General features: G+C 39.3%; 1 protein-coding gene across 2 annotated transcripts in view; it reads left to right on the top strand.

Annotated features, from left to right (window-relative positions):
• GRIA3 (glutamate ionotropic receptor AMPA type subunit 3) overlaps positions 1-19,029 on the top strand; it is a 154,812-nt gene that overhangs the window by 82,302 nt on the left and 53,481 nt on the right. For both annotated transcript variants that reach the window (XM_085319683.1, XM_085319682.1), the window contains exons 5-10: positions 4,176-4,229; positions 5,754-5,915; positions 10,419-10,586; positions 13,728-13,832; positions 15,136-15,243; positions 16,449-16,655. In XM_085319683.1, coding sequence (XP_085175809.1) covers positions 4,176-4,229; positions 5,754-5,915; positions 10,419-10,586; positions 13,728-13,832; positions 15,136-15,243; positions 16,449-16,655 — 804 coding nt within the window. The remainder of the gene's footprint in view (positions 1-4,175; positions 4,230-5,753; positions 5,916-10,418; positions 10,587-13,727; positions 13,833-15,135; positions 15,244-16,448; positions 16,656-19,029) is intronic.

The following is a 19,029-nucleotide window of genomic DNA, read 5'->3' as shown; positions in this document are numbered from 1 at the left end:
AGACTTGGAGGTCCTGGTGGGCAGGAAGTTGAATATGAGCCAGCACTAAGGGAGCAGCAAGGGAGGTCACCAGTGTTTTGCGCTGCACTGATGAAAGCAGCATCACCAGCAGATTGAAGGTGATCCTTCCCCTCAGCACAGGTGAGACCCCATCTGYAGTACTGTGTCCTGTTCTGGGCTCCCCAGTATAGGAAAGATGTGGACATACTGGAAGAAGTACAGCAAAGAATAAAACATAAGRTAATAAAGGGACTGGAATATCTCTTACATAAAGAGAGACTGAGAGAGCTGTGCCTGTTCTGCCTGAAGAAGAGAAAGCTGAGGGAGATCTTACTGATGTGTATACTGGTGTGTATAAATACCTAGTTGGGGGGAGTAAAGAAGGCCAGAGGACTCTCTGAGCTAGACTGTTTAGACTGTTCTCAGTAGTGCTTTATGACAGGACAAGAGGCGGCAGGCACGAGAAGCACAAGACAKTCCATTTAAACATTTTTTTAAAAAAGGAGGGTGGGTTTTTTTTGTTGTTGTTGTTTCTTTTGTTTTTTACTATGAGGCTGGTCAGGCACTGGAACAGATTTCCCAGGGAGGTTATGGATTCTCTGTCCTTGGAGATACTCAAAATCCAACCAGTCACAACACTGAGCAACCTGCCTTGCTCTGAGCTGGGGGGGGTGGACTAGAATATCTGCAGAGGTCCCTTCCAACCTCAGCAATTCTGTGATGCCTTCCATCAGTAAATGAAAAAGTATCCTTCTCCTCCATGAATTGAAGACAAACCATTAGTATTTTATAAAAGACATAATACTACTGCCCAGTCCTACCTGGCAAACCTCCTGCTCTTATTCTTCCATCTGTCCATTTCTTTTGAGGCACAGACTTCTTTTCATTTAACCTATTCTTTCCTTGCCTCTGTTTTGCTATTTCTGTTTACCTTCACTCTGTATGCTCTTACCATTCTAGCTCCTCATCAAGTCCTTGGAGGACTATTCCAGCTAAACCTTTTTGCCTATCTCCATTACTACTGTTTAAAACAGGTTCCCTGTCTTAACTGTTGTCTGAGAGTTCACCAGTCTTCTCATCTTAAGAATTCTTCTGATACTYGTACCCTTCACCCTTAAAACTAATATGTAATTTTCATGGCCAAAAAAAGTAGATGCATGTTCTGGACCAGGAAATAGCTGTGGCTGTAATTTGAACAGCGAATAAGTCAAAGGTAATGAGGTAATTTGGGGGATAGTATTAAGGTTATTTTGCTTCCTCTCTTAGATGTGTGTGCCTTTCAAGAAGGCTGGCACAGCTGCACTTTATGAGAWCATCATCATTATTGCTTTAGAAATATCAAGATGCTTCATAACAATTTAACATTAGCTATTTTACCTGAACTCTAATACTATCCTTCAAAAGCATAAGAAAAATTTAAGAGCTAAGGCAAAAAGTTGTACTTGCCTATTTATTATCATGATGACTGATACAGTACAAAACAAGTTGTCTTTATGCTTTAATTCAAAAAATTACTTCTCCATGCAAATGAAAACCTAAAACTGCCAATGCTGATTTATTTTCTCAAATCTGGTGTATACGTCCATACTTCATACATTAAACCTGGTGCTGGCCAGCAGATCGTGACTTTTATTTTAAAACCAGATGCATTTTAATTATGTTCCCTCTAGATTTTTTGTTAATTAATTGGAAATATCTGAAGAGTTAAYTAAAAATACAAACTTTATTTGACTCTATATCAAACCTGACATTATGATCTTTTTAKCTACAAGACAAGAATTATGTGGGATCAGAAGTCTGAATTATTCATGATAGTTTCCAACCATTTTTTCCCTCATCCTTTGTTCAGTATAAAATCATACAGGCTTTTCTTTCAGTCAAGGTGAAAGCAATATTAAGTCTCAGAAGCGAAACTTAGCAAAACATGTAGCTCAGTGAAATCCTTGTCCTGTAATCCTGGCTTTCTATTCACTGCTGCTATTTAATATCCCACTTTCTATATAATCTTCACAATGTATAAGCAGTTTGTGAGATTTATTTGTTATACTCCTGTTTTCTTTCTTATAAAAAAAGCCTTATCCATCCTTTCACCTCCATAGGAACCTGTCCTTGTTTCTGCTAGGATCACTAATCCAGCAACTCCATTCAAGATGCTGGACAGTTGGTAGAGGGTGGAAAGAGAGTGGTAGGAGAGTTATACCATGTTAAGATTTCACATAGAGTGTGTGTAGTGAATTTTAAAAGCATAGTTAAGATCCTGTTAAACAATTATGAACTAACATGGTTGATTATGTGAACAGAAGTGCTAGTTGGTTGCTTCTGAAAGATGCTTTATGAATTAAGCCTTGATTGCAGCATGCTGGACCTCTCTAAAGGACTGAACAATCAGAATTTTTTCTGGCTGTGTTTGCAGACATGACAACAGATGAGATRGAAGTTGAGTCTGATCTATGCTAATGAGTCCTACATTTTCTATTTGCAGTATTGCTCCTAATGCCTTTAGCAGCTCCATATATGTTTTCCTTACAGCCTCTGATTTAATCTATTGTGGTATTTTCTCTYAAATAAACACATTTCTGGACAGAAATGTAGAAGCTCTGTTACTTGTTATTAAGGTTAAAATGACAGAGTTCTTTGTCTCTAACCTTTTAAAAGTAAATCACTGCTTTAAGGTAAAATTCAAGCATACAGAGAATTCCGTATGCAAATAGCATGTACACCAGATGATCTGAAGGAAGGCTGCACATTTCCGTAGAAAACAAATGTGAATGTAGGAAGGCAGATGCTTTCTACCAACAGAGTGTACATGCAGTTCTCAGGAGGACCTGAACAGCAATTTATTTTCTAACTGCTGGAAGTATGCAAATTCCTCCAGAATTAAATGTGAATTTAAAAGAAATGGCATCTATTAAGGACAAGGCAGCCCAAAGAGGCAACTGGGARCTTAATAATTCGGTCAAGAACTTTAACAGGCCCAGCAGTATATCTAAAGTCATTGACTCAAATGTCATCAGATTTTACTGAAGAGGTAGGTGGATCATGTTGAAAGGATCTTTCCGCATATAATAGTTGGACCATTTATCTATGACCCATGAAGAAGTAAGCTGATACGGTGCTACAGATTTTCAGATGRTTCTCCATCAAAAAGCACCATCTATTCRCTTGACTTGCTCATAGGGTACAGTTGGTGTTACATCTGCAGAGCATGATCAGCATYATCTTTGCTGTTTTTAACTTTTAGTAGCATAACCCAGCAAAGTCTGAATAAGCCAAATTCTGTCCTGACAATCACMCAGTCACTGCAATTTTAATTAATTTGTTACTGTCCTACCTGGTGGCTCTGGGACTGCATGGATGTTACTGTAGTTACAAGCTGAAGGTAAGGGAGTTGTGGTGTGTAAAGGTAGTGGCATAATCTAGCACAAGGGGTATCGCTGGTAAGCTGGCAGTCAGCTTCCTGAGACTTGGGAAATATATTTTTGTCCTCTCTCCAGAAATGGGTCTTATTATTGGATTGTTCATGTGAGCACAAATAATGATAGGATTGAGGCTTACCAGACAGTGGTAGGCCTCACTCATCCTCTTTATTTTTACAGAAGTCTACTGCGTAGTTTATCTTGCTGCTTTTTTGTCTATTAGTTATTCCATTTAATGACTCCATTAGTACACAGAGGTGCCCAAGTGGGGTTGGAAGGCAGAGTATGGGGGTGCAGCTGAATGCACCACATCGCTAGCTGTGATCCATCGCAGCTGGACGGTGTCATGTATCTCTAGTGTGTTCCACAAATGAGGAACAAAGCAGACAGGAGACTGCTGAGTGGGAAGATAGAGTGTTGCCTGAGCAGAAATAATTGAACTGATAACCAAAACCAACGTGGTCRTTAGGAGAGACTATGATTGCAAGGGTGGGATCGGCAGGTCAGGTCATTTGTGCAATCGGAGTCTTCTCAACCTTGTGAGGTACTCTTGTTTGGGTACTGGCCATATGTTTTTAAACCATAAGTGACTTCAACMTGTCTGTAAAGTCACAGGTCTGTAATACTCATGTTACCTGTGGATTGGGCATAGAGAATTACAAAATGTTTGTGCTCTGGCTTGTTTCCTGCAAGTTGAGATTCATCCTCCCTACGCTGAATAATATATGTGGTTTTTTTTTTTTTTTTTTCTTTGCACAGGTTGTAATCCTTGGTAAACATTCTCGAGGCTATCACTACATGTTAGCTAACCTGGTAAGAACTTTCCGTCATTACAACTGTGGCTGAGTTTTGAAGGGTAATATATTCTATTCAAGCTGTGTCAACTTTAATCAGCAAAGGAGGAAGTGCATGAACGAGTTCTTGGATTTTGAGAAATGACTTCAGTAAATACTTGAACTGATATGTTACAGTCATTTGTACTCAATTACCCAGTCTTTGTTTTATCTAAGAAGCTCATATCCTCTACTAATTTTTAAATAATAATTTAATTATATGTTTTGCACTAATTTGTATCCTCTTAAATAGAACACTTGATAATCGTAATCTCCTGTATAACATATTTGAAATTTAAGCACTCCAGAAAAATAATTGCAGCATATTTGTATATAATGTAAGTGGTAAAAAGCTGCAAATTAATACAATAATTCCATCAAGTAAAATCACCAGGCTGTTTAGCCATTCTTTTGTATTACAGAGGCAGAGTGTAGGGTGGTAACTTTATACATGTTAATTGATCAGGACAAGACTACGCATTTGTATCCATATTAGAACTTATTCTGGATTTTAAAATTGACTTTGAGGGATGTTTATGATGCTTTGAAACACCATCTGCTTCAGTTCCTCAGGAAAAGTGTTACACTGTAGCTGATCCTGCAGGAAGACAATAATTTTTAGTGTCTACTGTGTCTATTGTGAGTGGAAAAATGTTTTCCCAAAAATCACACTTTCAAATTTAGCAATCCCACTTAGTAGAAGATTCTCTGTATTTATTTTTTGGTGTGATTAAAGCAGAAAAGATGAATTTTAAAAKGCCCTTATTTAGTATAAGAACCACATGACTTAAAAACATGTCATTTTGCATTAAAGAACCAGTCATGATCTCACTGATTAGATTGTAGAATGTGCATAGAAATAGAGCGGGACATATTCTGGGCTGTCTTTTAGCATGTGTAACCAGTGGCATTCAGATGAATATGACTGCAATCAAGTGAGACTAATCGAAAGGCAGCAATTTACAGCCACAGGTATAAATACCAACAGAGTGGGAGAGAATCATGCCATTACATCTGAAAATGAAACTGTGACTGCCTAGCGAGGAGGTACCTGCTTTGCCTTGACAGAACGATATGGATGTTCAGTGGTTCTCTGCTCCCAATGCTGAACCTTCTTGCACACTTTTCTGTATAAATGCAAATGAGGTTTTGGACCTATTTTCACTATGATGAGAATAAAAGAGGAAGTTATACTTGAAGTTTCCTCACTGTTTTCTTTCCAGCGGGTGAATACGGTGTGCCACGTTGCTACAATGCAGTAGGGCAGTTTTCCATTGCAAAGGTCTAAACGAGAAGATATTTTTAAATTCTGTTCTATTGYTTTATTACAGACCCAGTTGTTATTATGGTAGCAATTGTGTCCTTGGTAAAATATTTTCTACTAAAAAAAGGGGGGGGGGAATTCACCATTTCTTTTGTAGGAAGTTTGTAGTAGCTAAAACTGAGCTGAAGAAAAGGGGCTTTGGATATCACTGATTCTTGTTTCCTCCACATGTCCTCCCAGGGTTTCACAGACATTGTGCTGGACAGAGTAATGCATGGAGGTGCCAATGTTACTGGATTCCAGATTGTTAATAATGAAAACCCAATGGTTCAACAGTTTCTGCAACGCTGGGTGAGGCTTGATGAAAGGGAATTCCCTGAAGCCAAGAACTCTCCATTAAAGGTATTTATTTTATTCTGGCAGTGATGGAAACCACCTGAATTGCTTTTAACAACCATTAGGGGTTTTTTTGACTCCTGGTGAATGCATGTATATAATGCAGATCTCATTAGAATGTGTTGAAGGATTCTCTGCACTTTCAGAAGTGAGAAAGAGACAGAAACTATTAATTGGACACAAGTGCACACTGACATGAGAGTTCCTCAAAACAAAAGACTTTGTCTTGCAGGTGTACAAAATCCTGTCATTTTACAGTGAATATAAAACCTTTAAATTTCAATATCGTGAGTTAATTTAGAGGGGATTTTAATTAGGTTAATTTTTAGATACAAACTATGGGTTGCTAGTCAGTTTTAATACTGATTGAGAATTTGATGTGCAAGATAAATTAACATTAGATTCATAGAGAGAGACTACTGCCTCCTCTTACTCACTACTGACAGTTGCTCTCATAATACAGACCTTGATTTGGCACCGCTATGCTTTAGTTAAATGCTCTAGATACTCTATCTGCAATCAATAAAACTTTGTAAATTCTTTATGTCACAGGTTTGCAGAAACTGTCCTAGACTGGACAAATTAAAATGAGAGCTACTGTTATTAGGAGACTCACGATCTATTAATACCTCCCCCTGGATATTTCCTGCCTCAGCATCTGTATAATAGAGAGGGTGCCATTTGCTCACCTTCCAACCAAGCAGTGCCATAAACATGCACCGTTCAATGTCTGAAATAAGTCTTTCAGGACCATTGCATATTATTAATGCTCCTGTTAGATTCTTTCTTTCTCTTGCTCTCTGGTGAGACCTGTTCATTTGCATTAGTTCGTATAGGTGGAGAGATCCAGGGGTGGGATGAGAGGACCTGCAATTCTGTCACTTCTGCAAGTCCRATCCTCTATAGCTTATGTATTAACATTGTGTCACCAAAGCCAAGCCTATCTCAAAACAACACCCTGATGAGGCAATACATACCTTTCCTGCTTAATTTGGGAGCGGCACAGACAGCTTGGTGACCAGCTTGGAATTCAAAATTACTTTGATGAACTGGAGTAGTATCCTGGTAAAAGTAAGATAAAATTCAGGGAAGTATAAAATAGAAGGAAAGGAAGGGAAAAATCGAGTCCAATCTAATGCATGGGGGGACACATTGATAGGCAATAGCATTGTAAATTCTATACAAACAAAATAGGAACCAATTATGTGGTCCTGCTGCCAGAAGGCAAATACCATTTGGAGGTGTCCTAGGAGGAATGCTGCCATGTGACATTCAGCTCTGCTCAGTCCTGGAGAGGCCTCAGCAGGAGGCCTGTACAGCTGGTAGCACCTTGGTCTTTAAAGAGGAAAACCAGGGAGAGAGAGTCCAGAAGAGAGAATTTAAAATGACCAGAACTTAGAAAAAATGTCTCACTAGGAAGAGGGTAAAAATTCCATCCATTTTGTTTGGAAACTAGAAGACAGCTGAGGGATGACGTGTGATACAGTCTTCCAGGAGGTAGACGGTTGGTATATGAAAGACAATAATCAGCTGTTATTCTCCAGGGTTGCATCGGTACAGTAAACTAAACAGTGCTGGAAACTGTTCTCTGTCCATGGGGCAAGTAACACAGCCTGACCATGCCCAAAGTGTTAAACTATCCCARCATCCGTATCAGGGTGGCTGCATTCAAAGTACCTACTGGAAAGTCCCAAACTATGCCTTGAATTGTTTGAGTGCTGGTTGGCCTTGGCCAGACTGCTCCAGGATAATTCTAATAACTTAATAATTGTAAACAGTTGAGTTCCACTGCCTTCACCCATGTCTTAGCACAGTTTAATCCTCTAGGGCAGACATGACTCAAAAGTGTGCCAAGACTGGGACAGGAAATAATCAGCTGAATTTATGATTTATAACAGATACCCCCCCCCCCCCAAAAAAAAAAAGTCCTTGAATGATGTTAGGTACAGCAACATGTACCATGAGAAGTAAAGGAGGCCTTTTCATGGTGATTTGAAAGGTACAGATTTAACAAACATGACAGAGGTAGTTTGTTCAGAGTTTGTTGTGTCTCAGAAGAAAGGATAAAACTGGATGCTTTACTGTAATATTTTCCATTCCTAGGATCATGTGATTTTTATGGCTAAAGGCAATTATCTTAATCCCATATTCTTGCACAGCCTTGCAGAGCAGAGAAAGTCAAAAAGAGGCCCACAAAACTTCAGATTAGTGTATTGTTCCCTGTTGATTAGGAGCTAGGCCTGCTTTCTAAAAGCTTCCTAGCAGTGATGCAGGAGTGAAGATATGTATCGTACTAATCTTAGAAGCTCTGAAATATATAAAGTTAACCTGGGGAGATTTTACTCCACTTGAAAGCAATTTACCTYCAGGGAAAAATTATTCTCTATCCTTAAAAAATAATCTTAAGTATATGGTGCAAACACAGAGATTACATTACCTTTCCACAAATGTACTGCTCATTATAGAAATGTGCACAGTATTTGTCAATCAGACAAAAAGCATACTTAAAAATTGATGTACAATATTTTTGATTAGGAAGTAAAATTGCCTAGAGATTAAAGCCCCGATGTTTAATTTATTCTGTATTTTATCAGCATTTCCCCTCTCTATCTCTTTTTTTCTCTTTGCATGCTCATGCATTTATAAGTAGAATTCGAATAAAGTAGAAAATTAGATAGCTCTCTTGGCATAACTTGGAAGGGACTGCATTAAGGCTACTGACAATTGATGCAGTCTGCTGAAAAAATTATCATTGTGTCAGTTTTATGTAGTGCTAGATTGGGCAGCTATTACAAGATTTTTTTTTTTTTAATACAAGAACRAATGTCTTTTACTATCTGACTGTGTACTGTTTTGTGGAGTGTGACATGTAATCATAGTTAACTTACTGAAAGAGGAGAAGGTGATCACTACCAGGCCAGCTTCGTAGGAAAGGAGGTAAGGGTGGGCAGGATAAAAAGAGCACCTGCACCTTGATCCAGTCAAAGCTGAAAAAAACACCCAAGTTTATAAACTACTGTCATTTAAAACTCAGTCGGAAGGGCTGCTTTACAACCTTTTCCCAGTGCTACCTTTGCACTCTCACTTATCAGACATGTTTCTCGTGATCTGCACGCACAGGCTCACCTCGTTCTGTGCAGGTTACTCAAGGCTTTACATCAAGCTGAAGTGCTTGCAATAAGATCATAGACATTTTTAAGAGATACAGACCACCAATCGTGCTGTACTGCCCTGCAGGATAGAGCCTCTGAATTTAATAGGTCTTATCTACGCAGAGAGCAGCTGAACCTGCAGTTGAAATGCAAATTTCCGTCTTTCTAAATCATTCATGGGCAGCGTGTGTTTTTGCACTAACTCCAGCTTAAGGTTCATTGGGAGCCAAGAGCTCTCTATTATCACATAGATAGGGAAAACGAGGGCAACCTCACAAGTGTGTGCAGATACCCATTGCACACTTTTTTTTTATCCCCCTCCTTCTTCCGTTCTCATACAACCATTGTGGAACTATGAGGGGTCCGTTACAGGAGGTTTGAAATCTGCTCCTGCAGATACCTGTCGGACTGAGCACCTTTAGTTGCTTCTATGCCATATTGAAGTGGTATCCTGCTGCAGGGCACCCAGACCCCTAGTTACTGGTCTAGTGTAAYGCCAGTGAAAATCATTCACATTACATGCAAATCTTGGGACACTCTTCAGAAGGGAAGAACTTTCAGACAAGCACATGAGTGTTRAAGAAATGTGAAAAAAACACCTTTTTTTTTTTTTTATAGATGATACCCAAGTTACAGTATTGCAAGGTGTTGCTAGATATATAAGACAAACAGTGGATGAAGTTAAGAGCAATATGAATGGGTAGTTAAGGAGTCGGGAGGTTTTGTTGAAGAGTTGTTGCTGCACAAAGCAGTTGCTGCAAAGCTAACTAGTATGTTAGCTGTTCCCTTTGCATGCTTTTACCTACTGAAGCACAGGATAGCTCGCCACTCTCCTCAGATTGGAAGAGGAGTACAGCGGAGTTACAGTGGAGCAAGAGAAGGCAGATGGGCCATATAATTGTAATGCTTAAAGTGATTGCGATTACTTGTTTGTATAGCTGTCATCAGAAAAACAAACTGATCCATGTCTGGTCACAGATGCTACCTAATCAGGATCATAGTTTGGACAAAAGTTATTTATGTTAGCTTTAATTCAAAATATCTGTCTTGGCAATGTTGTTAAAAAAAGTAGTGACTTCTTTTAGATGTGCAAGTTTCCAATTAAACTGTATGCAACTATAAWCTGATTTTATTATTCTACTGCTGTATGCTATACGACATGAAAATATATTTTATTTGTTACTTGGAACACATGCAGTTGGTGAGTGACATTTGGCATCTGTGGCAGGACAGGGAGCAAGGGAAAGGGCTTGCAAGGATTGCTCTTCCAAGAGCGTTTAACAAAGAGAAGGACTGATAAACCCACGGCGATTCTGAGATTGCATTTGTCACCACGTTTTATTTGCATCAATTTTAGTATACATCGGCACTGACCCATGATGCAGTCCTAGTCATAGCAGAGGCTTTCCGTTACCTCCGAAGRCAGCGTGTGGATGTCTCCAGGAGAGGCAGCGCTGGAGACTGCTTAGCTAACCCTGCAGTACCGTGGAGCCAAGGAATTGATATAGAAAGAGCACTGAAAATGGTAAGGGCAAGCATAACGTGGCTTTTGGATTTGTATGTTCCACAGCAGCAGCAGCTCTGCTGGGGTAGAACTGGAATACGTCTACTCCTTAAATTTACAGTTTCTCTACTAGTACAAACAGCTGCAGCTCCTCAGGGAAAAAAGGATCTTAATGACAAACACCAAAGGAGGGCTAATACATAGCCAGCAGAGTGCAAGGCGTAACAAATTAACTCTCAAAACTTTGGCCAAAAGTCACGTCCCTCGGGCACCAGTGCAGCAGCCGCCTGAGGGTCCGCACCAGGGCACCTCCTGTCTGACTCACCCACCGCGCTGTACTTTCCACGGGAGCGAGCATGAGCCATTTTGCAAATGGCCAGGTACTGGGGGCTTCTRAGGCCAGGCTGGGGCTGCAGATGTGACTGTCTGAGCCCAGACTGATTACCTTTTGCATGGCCAATCTTTTAACYGTACCGTTAGTTACTGGCATTGGATCTTACTTCATTTATGTCTATGTAGTTTTAGGGTTTTTGACTCTTCTTTAGATTGCTTTGTCTGTTAAAGCAAGTGACAACAAGAAAAGTTGGTAATGTTTTTGTATGTACAAGAGACAAGAATAGGGTCTGCTTTTGATCTTGCTTAAACTAATGTAAAACAAACCTGGTAGAATCAATATTATTAATGCAGGTGAGTAAAATGGAGTAAGTAAGATGAGAATTAAGCCCATGTTAGATAAAACAAATCCTAGGTCAGACTTTGTATGTGKCACTATTGCTTTTTCTTATTTGCCAGATTGGAAGGATTTTATCAAAAGGTTTATTCTATTCCCCAGCCTTAAGGAGTAAAAGATACAGTTCAATCTCACATTGTCAGAGCTCTTCTTATGCCATTATGTCACTTTGTAACAAATGCCCTGGCTGCATATTCACTCRTGTAGCATTATACACTCTTGAAGAGAAGTTAATTAAATTTAACCTTCAAAATATTTAAAGAATTTGTATTGTCCATTTGAAGTTAATTACAAGTGCAAACATAAGACTCCTCCAAATGAGATAAAAAGTATTCATGTCAGCAAAGAGTCAAAACAGGACTTGAACACTGCTACAGGACAGTCCCAAATTAGGGAGAATTTATTTTAATAAAATAATAATTCATGAGACAGAYAAAGCCAAACTCATGAATGACACAAATGAAGAAGAATGACTTTCAGCAGGATGTCTTGTATATTTGTTTAGGTATTCAGAACAAACTAAATGACATTCATATACAACTCCAACTCCTACTCAAGATAAGATCATCCCACAGTAACACTGCCTACCAGACCCCATCCCATCCATCACAGTCTCAGTCCTACTCAGACAATGATCTGAAATCTTTGCTTCAGGAAAAAACGACTTCCATTTAACAATGTTTCCCCCCCCCCCTCCAGTTGTACAGCAACTAAAATAAGAATATTTGGTCAAGACATTCTAGAAATAACAGATACCAGCAGAAGATTCAGTTCCAGATTATATGTCATCCTGCTGGCAAAAGGGAAATAAGTGTTACCTAACTCTGCTTCCCTACAGCCTTGAAAACTGTGCATGTCTGTATTTCTAAATCTGATTCTAAGGCATCAGATTAAGTGGAAGACAACTTACCTGAACAAATCTGGGTAGTTATAAATAGTCAGTCAGTTCATTTGTGATTGCCTATACACTCTCAGCTAACAGAAGTGTTTGGAGTCCTGGTGAGCTTTCCTGCCTCTGTGCAGCCAGATTTTGAAAAGTGCTGAGTTTTCCCAGCAAAGATAGAAACAAATTAAATTTGAAGTCAAAAGGTGTCAAATGCATAATGCTCATATCTSAATACGCATCACGGTGAACCTGACCTAACAAGGTCTGCTGAGAGATAGACACTGCTGTGCTAAGGTAAGCAAACAGCTTCCAGCAGGCTCCAAAACCAGACACATCAAGCTCACATCTGGCTGTAAATGGATGCCAGCTACCCTACAAATACCTCTGCTCAGGCCATGGTTGATAAAACCTCTTAAAGTCAAGTTTGGCTTTYGAAGTCCCATTTAGGTCTCTAATTGCAGCTTTCTGGAGACAGGAATGACTTGCATCTTCTTCCAGAACCCTCAAATCATAAACTATTTTAAGAAAGGTTCAAATCCACTTACTGGTGAAAAATTCACATTCACATCACGCTGAATTTATCTCACAGGATAATTTGGGGACCAAGGAATTTTGGCTGTGTTATGTAGCCTGTCCCTTTCCATCATAACTAGTTTGATTGTACCATCTCTAAACCATAAATAGCAGATCAGTAACCAGCATGCTCAGGGACCATACTTTCAGAGTTTCCTTTCAACCAGTTTTCCATCAACCATTCCTATAGCTTTTACTGCATTTTGCTAAATATTAAAGCTAATTTACCCCTGCTGAAGTTTCAGACTGTTACTCCTCTTGTCTGAGATGACAGCTTGTCAGTGTTGATAAGTGGAAATATCGTGCCCTTTCATACAGGGAAATAAGAAAGATCTTTTTTTCTTTGAAACAAAGTTCTTCATATTTCCCCTCAAAATGATTCATGTGAGTAGGTAATGATAATGACTTACCATCTATAGTCCCATCCATCCAGATTGAGACCAGAACTCCATAAGCAGTAGAGGCAATTGCCTATTTTAATTCAGAGAAGACATTCATTCCTTTCACCTACATTGAGAGTGATCTTAAAATAAAGTACTTCCCAGTATGAGCAACAATATGAGATTCTGGTCCGTGTTACAAATCACCCTATGCCGCATGCCGCATTGTGAAGGGTTTTATGGCACTGAGTTGTTGCAGGTGTCTTGTTGGTGCTCCATGCGACAGCAGTGAATCCAGTGTGACTAAGCATGGCAGAACCAGTCTTTCTTACATATAACATGTGTGCAGGGCTAATTTCACTTGAATGMAGCTCACTGCAGTGTGAGTCTCCAGCTGAGCGCTAACTAGCAAAGARTATGTACAACTGAAACAGAACTGGGGCTTTCTTGCTGTAAAAAAATATAACTGATTTTGTCAGACTACAASTCTCTTGTATAGACAAAAATTGTGCTAGAACTAGTGAGTTCCTGCAGTATTTAATAGAGTGAAAAATAGTCTTTTATTTAGACTTTTTTCTGTTTATCTGCTTAAGGTGCAAGTTCAAGGAATGACAGGGAACATCCAGTTTGACACCTATGGGAGAAGAACAAATTACACAATTGATGTATATGAAATGAAAGCTGCTGGATCCCGAAAGGTGAGTTTCAAGATATGCATCCAGTTTCATCTCTTCAGAAATGTTTATTCCAAAAACAAATGAACCTCGAAAGTACTGCACAGCCACTGTAAAAACAGAGTCCTGAGGAATCCCTGCCTTCTCGCTCCCTTCCCTAGCCCAGGAACCTCCTTCTGTTTTATTCCTTGACCAAATCACGTGCCCTGTCTAATATCCTCATGAGTTCCATATCAACCTCAGACTGCCCTTTTTCCAGTGAAAGTCAACTGGAGATTTTCCACTGCCATGGGTACTATCTGGTGTCATGTTCTTGTGCTCAACCCTTTTTCCTAAATTCATTTCCATCTTTCCCTTCCTCTCTCTAACAGGCCTCAGAGTAAAAGTGAAGGTGGAGCCAAAATATTTTAGGAACCTCCTGAAATTAGCAGAAAATCATTTTTGGTTTTAACTGAATTTGTACCTCATTCTCTTGTCTCCTAAATAAAGTATAGATCCTAAGTGGGATAGTTGCCTAGATCCCTGTTATAAAAGTAATTTAGGGCAGATTTTCAAAAATAATTAGGTAAACAGGAGGATCTCAGGAGGCTATGAGGAGACTAGACACATAAATCCCCCTGATTCCACCTGATGTTGGCACCTAAACCTGCTTAATTGTTGTTGAGACTCCTTCTGATGGCCTGGCCATTCAGCTAGGTTTACAGTGCAGACAGTGTTACTGCTGTGTTGTGCAGAAATAAAAGAACTAACGTAATAGCAAGTGGCAATGTAGCCACAGCACCATGAAGGTCAGCACAGGCCAGCTGACAAATACTCATCTCATGCTCTGAGAGGATTTTGTAATCCATATGGAAGCTTCTGCTACTGTGCCTGCATTGCTGACAATATCAATGCAGTCTAGTCTAAAGGTAGCTCAAGCATGTTTACAGGTACTGTATTGAYTGTCTGGACTGCAGCAGAATATGGGTGAATCAGTAAAAACTTCAAAATCAAAGGAGTTTAGGCTATGCAATTAATATTCTGGTCTATGGTATATTTTGATGTTGCAGAAACAYGGGGATTTATTCCATAGGCACCATGACCATGTGAATTTTCATAGGRAGAATGAAACATGTGTTTTAAATTACATACAGCTTGTAATTATTTCCACATGAGCTTGGAAATATTATTTCTTTAAGGACATTAAATTAAAGCCAGTGTAATTCTGTAATGGCAATAAATGAATAAATGCTACAAAGCCGTATGTTTTGATGGTTCTTATTATCAAGTTCGTGTATCAGAGTGCTTGTAAACATATATAATAAGGTAACAATCTCCACTTTTATAGACTGGTTATTGGAATGAATATGAAAGATTTGTGCCAGCATTAGACCTGCTGCCCTCTAATGACAGTTCATCTGTGGAGAACAGAACTATAGTAGTCACTACCATCTTGGTAAGTTTTACGTTCTTAGTGTGTTTGTGTTTAGGAAATAAGATGCATGGCTCCTGAGATGTGTTAGACACCATATCAGAAGGCACAATGTTGACTTCAAGTGACTGAAAAGTTCAGTAACTTCTAGAGATGTATTGAGGCCTTGACCCTTTAATATGTATCAATACTTYATTGTGTATCAAAAAGTTTACTCACAGGAGGAATCCCACTGAACCCAACATTGTGCTCTCCTGCTTCTCAGTTCCTTGAACTCAGTGGAGCTCCTCACGTGAGTAAAGCTACGCATGCATGTAATGATTGCAGGATCCTTCCTGCTGTAGGTTCAGGTCTTGTGCCCTTCACTCAGGTGGAGCTTCTGTAGACTCAGCCCCCGTGGACTGAGTAAGGGTGACACCGGGAAACCTGTGAAGAACTGGAAAGGCTGTAGTTATACATAAGACTAGGTGTAAAGTGATCTCTATCTGTGCAGCTCCAAAGGACTAATGCTCTTCCTGTGTCTTGCAAACAGCAGCACCTGTGTCAGTCTGAATGTCTTTAGTATATGTGTTTTGTATTGTTGTGTACKGTATTGTTGTGACTTTTTTGCCTGTTACAATTCTACTAAGCACGAGCCAATTATATGTTATTTCTTGAAGCACTGTATTTTATCCTCCTATGAATTTAAGATAAGCTATAATCAGCATTTCAGCTGAAATTTTCCAAGAAGGCTAAGGGAATTTAGGGACCAAGATTACTGCTGCACATTTTAGCCTAACTTCCCTCAGACTACTTTGAAAATACCTCCATCAGAGCACCATTCTGGGCTATTGGGCATTAGCAAACAATTTCAGTGGGTAAAGGTACTGAGTGTGTCAGTCCTTTAGACACTAAAGCTTGTATTATTATAGCAGTGATGCTATGTGCTTGTCTGATCACCTAAAAATTTAGGCCTAATCCTGCAAACAAGAATGTAACTTTGTTAAAGTGAATAATTCTGGTGTCTTCAATGGGTCTATACTAGTATTAAAGACAATAGCGTATGTAACTGTAGGATTAAGCCAAGGATTATTAAACTGCAAATATCTGTTTTTCTAATTTCTGTACTAAAGTAGGCAATATTGTAAATGTTTGCCAGTAATATAAAGGATAATARCAGCTCTTATTTTATATGTTTTAAAGCCGTATTTTGCATTCATAGACTTTTGATCTTTACTTTTGTTTCAAAGGAATCACCATATGTAATGTATAAGAAAAACCATGAACAACTAGAAGGGAATGAGAGATATGAAGGATATTGTGTAGACTTAGCTTCTGAAATAGCAAAACATGTTGGAATAAAGTACAAACTGTCAATTGTTGGAGATGGGAAATATGGAGCTAGGGACCCTGAGACTAAAATATGGAATGGCATGGTGGGTGAACTGGTCTATGGGGTAAGTTTCTCTTAACATTCATTTTAATGTTCTTTTTATAAAGTTATGCTCAAAGTTAATAAACTGCAAAATAAAGATTTTCTGTTTGAATACTCCCTTTAAAATTTTAGATATTTTTGTAGTGTTATTTTTATAGCCTACTTTTTTAATTATTTCATTGCAAAAAGTGCCATTTTTTTGCAGCTATTCTCCAAATCTGTTTTTGWGAAATGTTGAGGGTGACTTTGGGCAGATTTCAAATTCCTTAACTACAACAGAATTCACTGTTTTCCTTTTGTATACTGCTTTTGTATGTACCGTATCTTCTTTTTTTTCCAAGGAGTTTTGCTAGGGGGTACTCTTCCCTTTAAGGGTCTGAGCCTACGGTGCTGAATCTTATGGGATCATTGATGTCAGTTTGCGTTTGATCAGAAASTGAAGACTCAGCTCAACCCATTCTTGCTTTTCAGGGGAAAAATTATACAGGCCTGAAATCATCCACATCTTTTTCCTCTTTTTCCATTGCTGAGTGTAGTTTCAAAAAGTCACCTCAAAATTTCCCCATCACATCAGTGTCTCTTGCAAAATTTTCAGTGAGATAATTCTTTTCAAATAATTCAGTGTCTTAAAAGTAGTTGCTGGATTTGTGAAATTATTATTATTAAATATTATTATTATACACCTTGTAGCACATTCAACTCTAAAATATTCTATATAAGCAGCGGTGATTTTGTGGTGTAGTATTAAGGGGAAGGAGCGTAATCTACTGATCAGAGAGGTAAACAGGAGTCTGGACCCCTGGGCTCTATCTCCACTTTCCGGTGGCATTGAGGTATGCCGTTACGCACGTCTGCTGAATGCTYGGTGCCTCAGTTCTGCTGTTTCAAAAAATTGTATTACCTCTTTCAGAGAATAAGTTGTTTAAGAACCTCTACAGGAGAGGTTTAGTACAGTTCCAAGTATAATTACATTGCAATGGAAACCTAAACTGGCAGTTTCCCTGTGTGGTTCAAGAAATAGCAAGAGTATTAGCTGTAGTTGGATCCCTCTGATATATCAGCAAGTGACAAGCAATGAAAGTTTATTCACTTAAAAATAATCATACCCTATTGAAAAGATTTGACAAAGAGAACCTGAAATTCCTAATAGCAGCCAGGGCCCAGAGACCCTCTGTACTAAGGAGGAAAGACACGATAAGAGCTGCTTCCTTTGGGACTTGAACCAAGTGAGATGAGCCTCTCCAGATGCTAGGCGATGGAAGGTGCATCTGTATTGAGGGCCCACCAGTCTGAGCCATATTCCTCTTTCAACCCAGCCTTTTCTTGGATAAGCAGGTTGTTCACCACTGCCTTTTCCACAATCTCTTGGGATGAGCCTAACTCAGAGAGCTCTGCCTCCTTAGCTTCAAATTGAGCCCTCACCACTTTCCTCCCCCATTTCCCAACCGTACTTAACTACCTTACCCCCACCAGGAGAACAGCTTCACAGGCACTGTAAACCATACCTTCAAACAACCCCAGACCTGCCCTGCCATTGTAGTTTATTCCCTGCAAAAAGATTTGTTCCTTTGTATACTGAAACAGAATTTTCTTCRGTGTTTTCTCAGTAATGAAAACTTGAGGAGTGTTTCACTCCTTGCCCCACAACAGCTTCTCTTCTTACACTGCAAGCTCAGTTACTGAAGCCACTTCACAGCAGGGCTCAATTACTCAAAGGTCAAATGCATCCCTTGAGAATTGAGTGTGGACCCAGGTTAATGCTCACAGCCCAGCACTCCTGAGCTAGTTCCCCATCCTGTGGAGCTGAACTACTGAGCTGGCAAGCTGTGCAAAACCCACCTGGCTTTCTGTAAGCAAGGAAAACAGCTCCTCAGCTACAAATAGAGATCTCACAGWCCCTCCAGATCCTTTCCCAGTCCTGTTTGCAAACATTATGAAATASCCTTGGCCTCTTTCTCCATCTGTTGAGAGTGGGCTACTAACAAGGATGTGCAGAGAGCCCTTTGAAGATGAAAAGTGCTCCAGAAGTGCTAATTATTTGGAGCAAGCATCTCATTTACGTACTGACTTTCCTTTATCTCTCAGGAGCTTTAAACTCTATTAGGGAACTAAAACTGTACATTTCCCCTAATGCCCCTGTGAGCTTTGTCTGCAAAATGACTGTCACATTTGGCTCCTCTGGATTCCATTTTGGGAAGACAAGAGGGAGATTAGCTTTTAAATGCTTTTATTAGCATGTATGGAAGACAGACATGGGGGGATAAAAGGAGCCTGATTGGTTTTGGTACCAGTTATCCAGCAGCTGAACTGAGCTGTGGCAAAGCACAGTCTTTTGGTTTATATTTGTCTCCAATAATAAACAATGACTAGTTATATACCAAATGTAGCATATTCCT

This window comes from Rhea americana, unplaced genomic scaffold, assembly GCF_003343005.1.
Source record: "Rhea americana isolate MKP2758 unplaced genomic scaffold, rheAme1 scaffold_6, whole genome shotgun sequence".
Taxonomy (NCBI): Eukaryota; Metazoa; Chordata; class Aves; order Rheiformes; family Rheidae; genus Rhea; species Rhea americana.
Note: the sequence above shows the minus strand (reverse complement) of the source record. Positions and strands in the feature narration are given on the sequence as shown.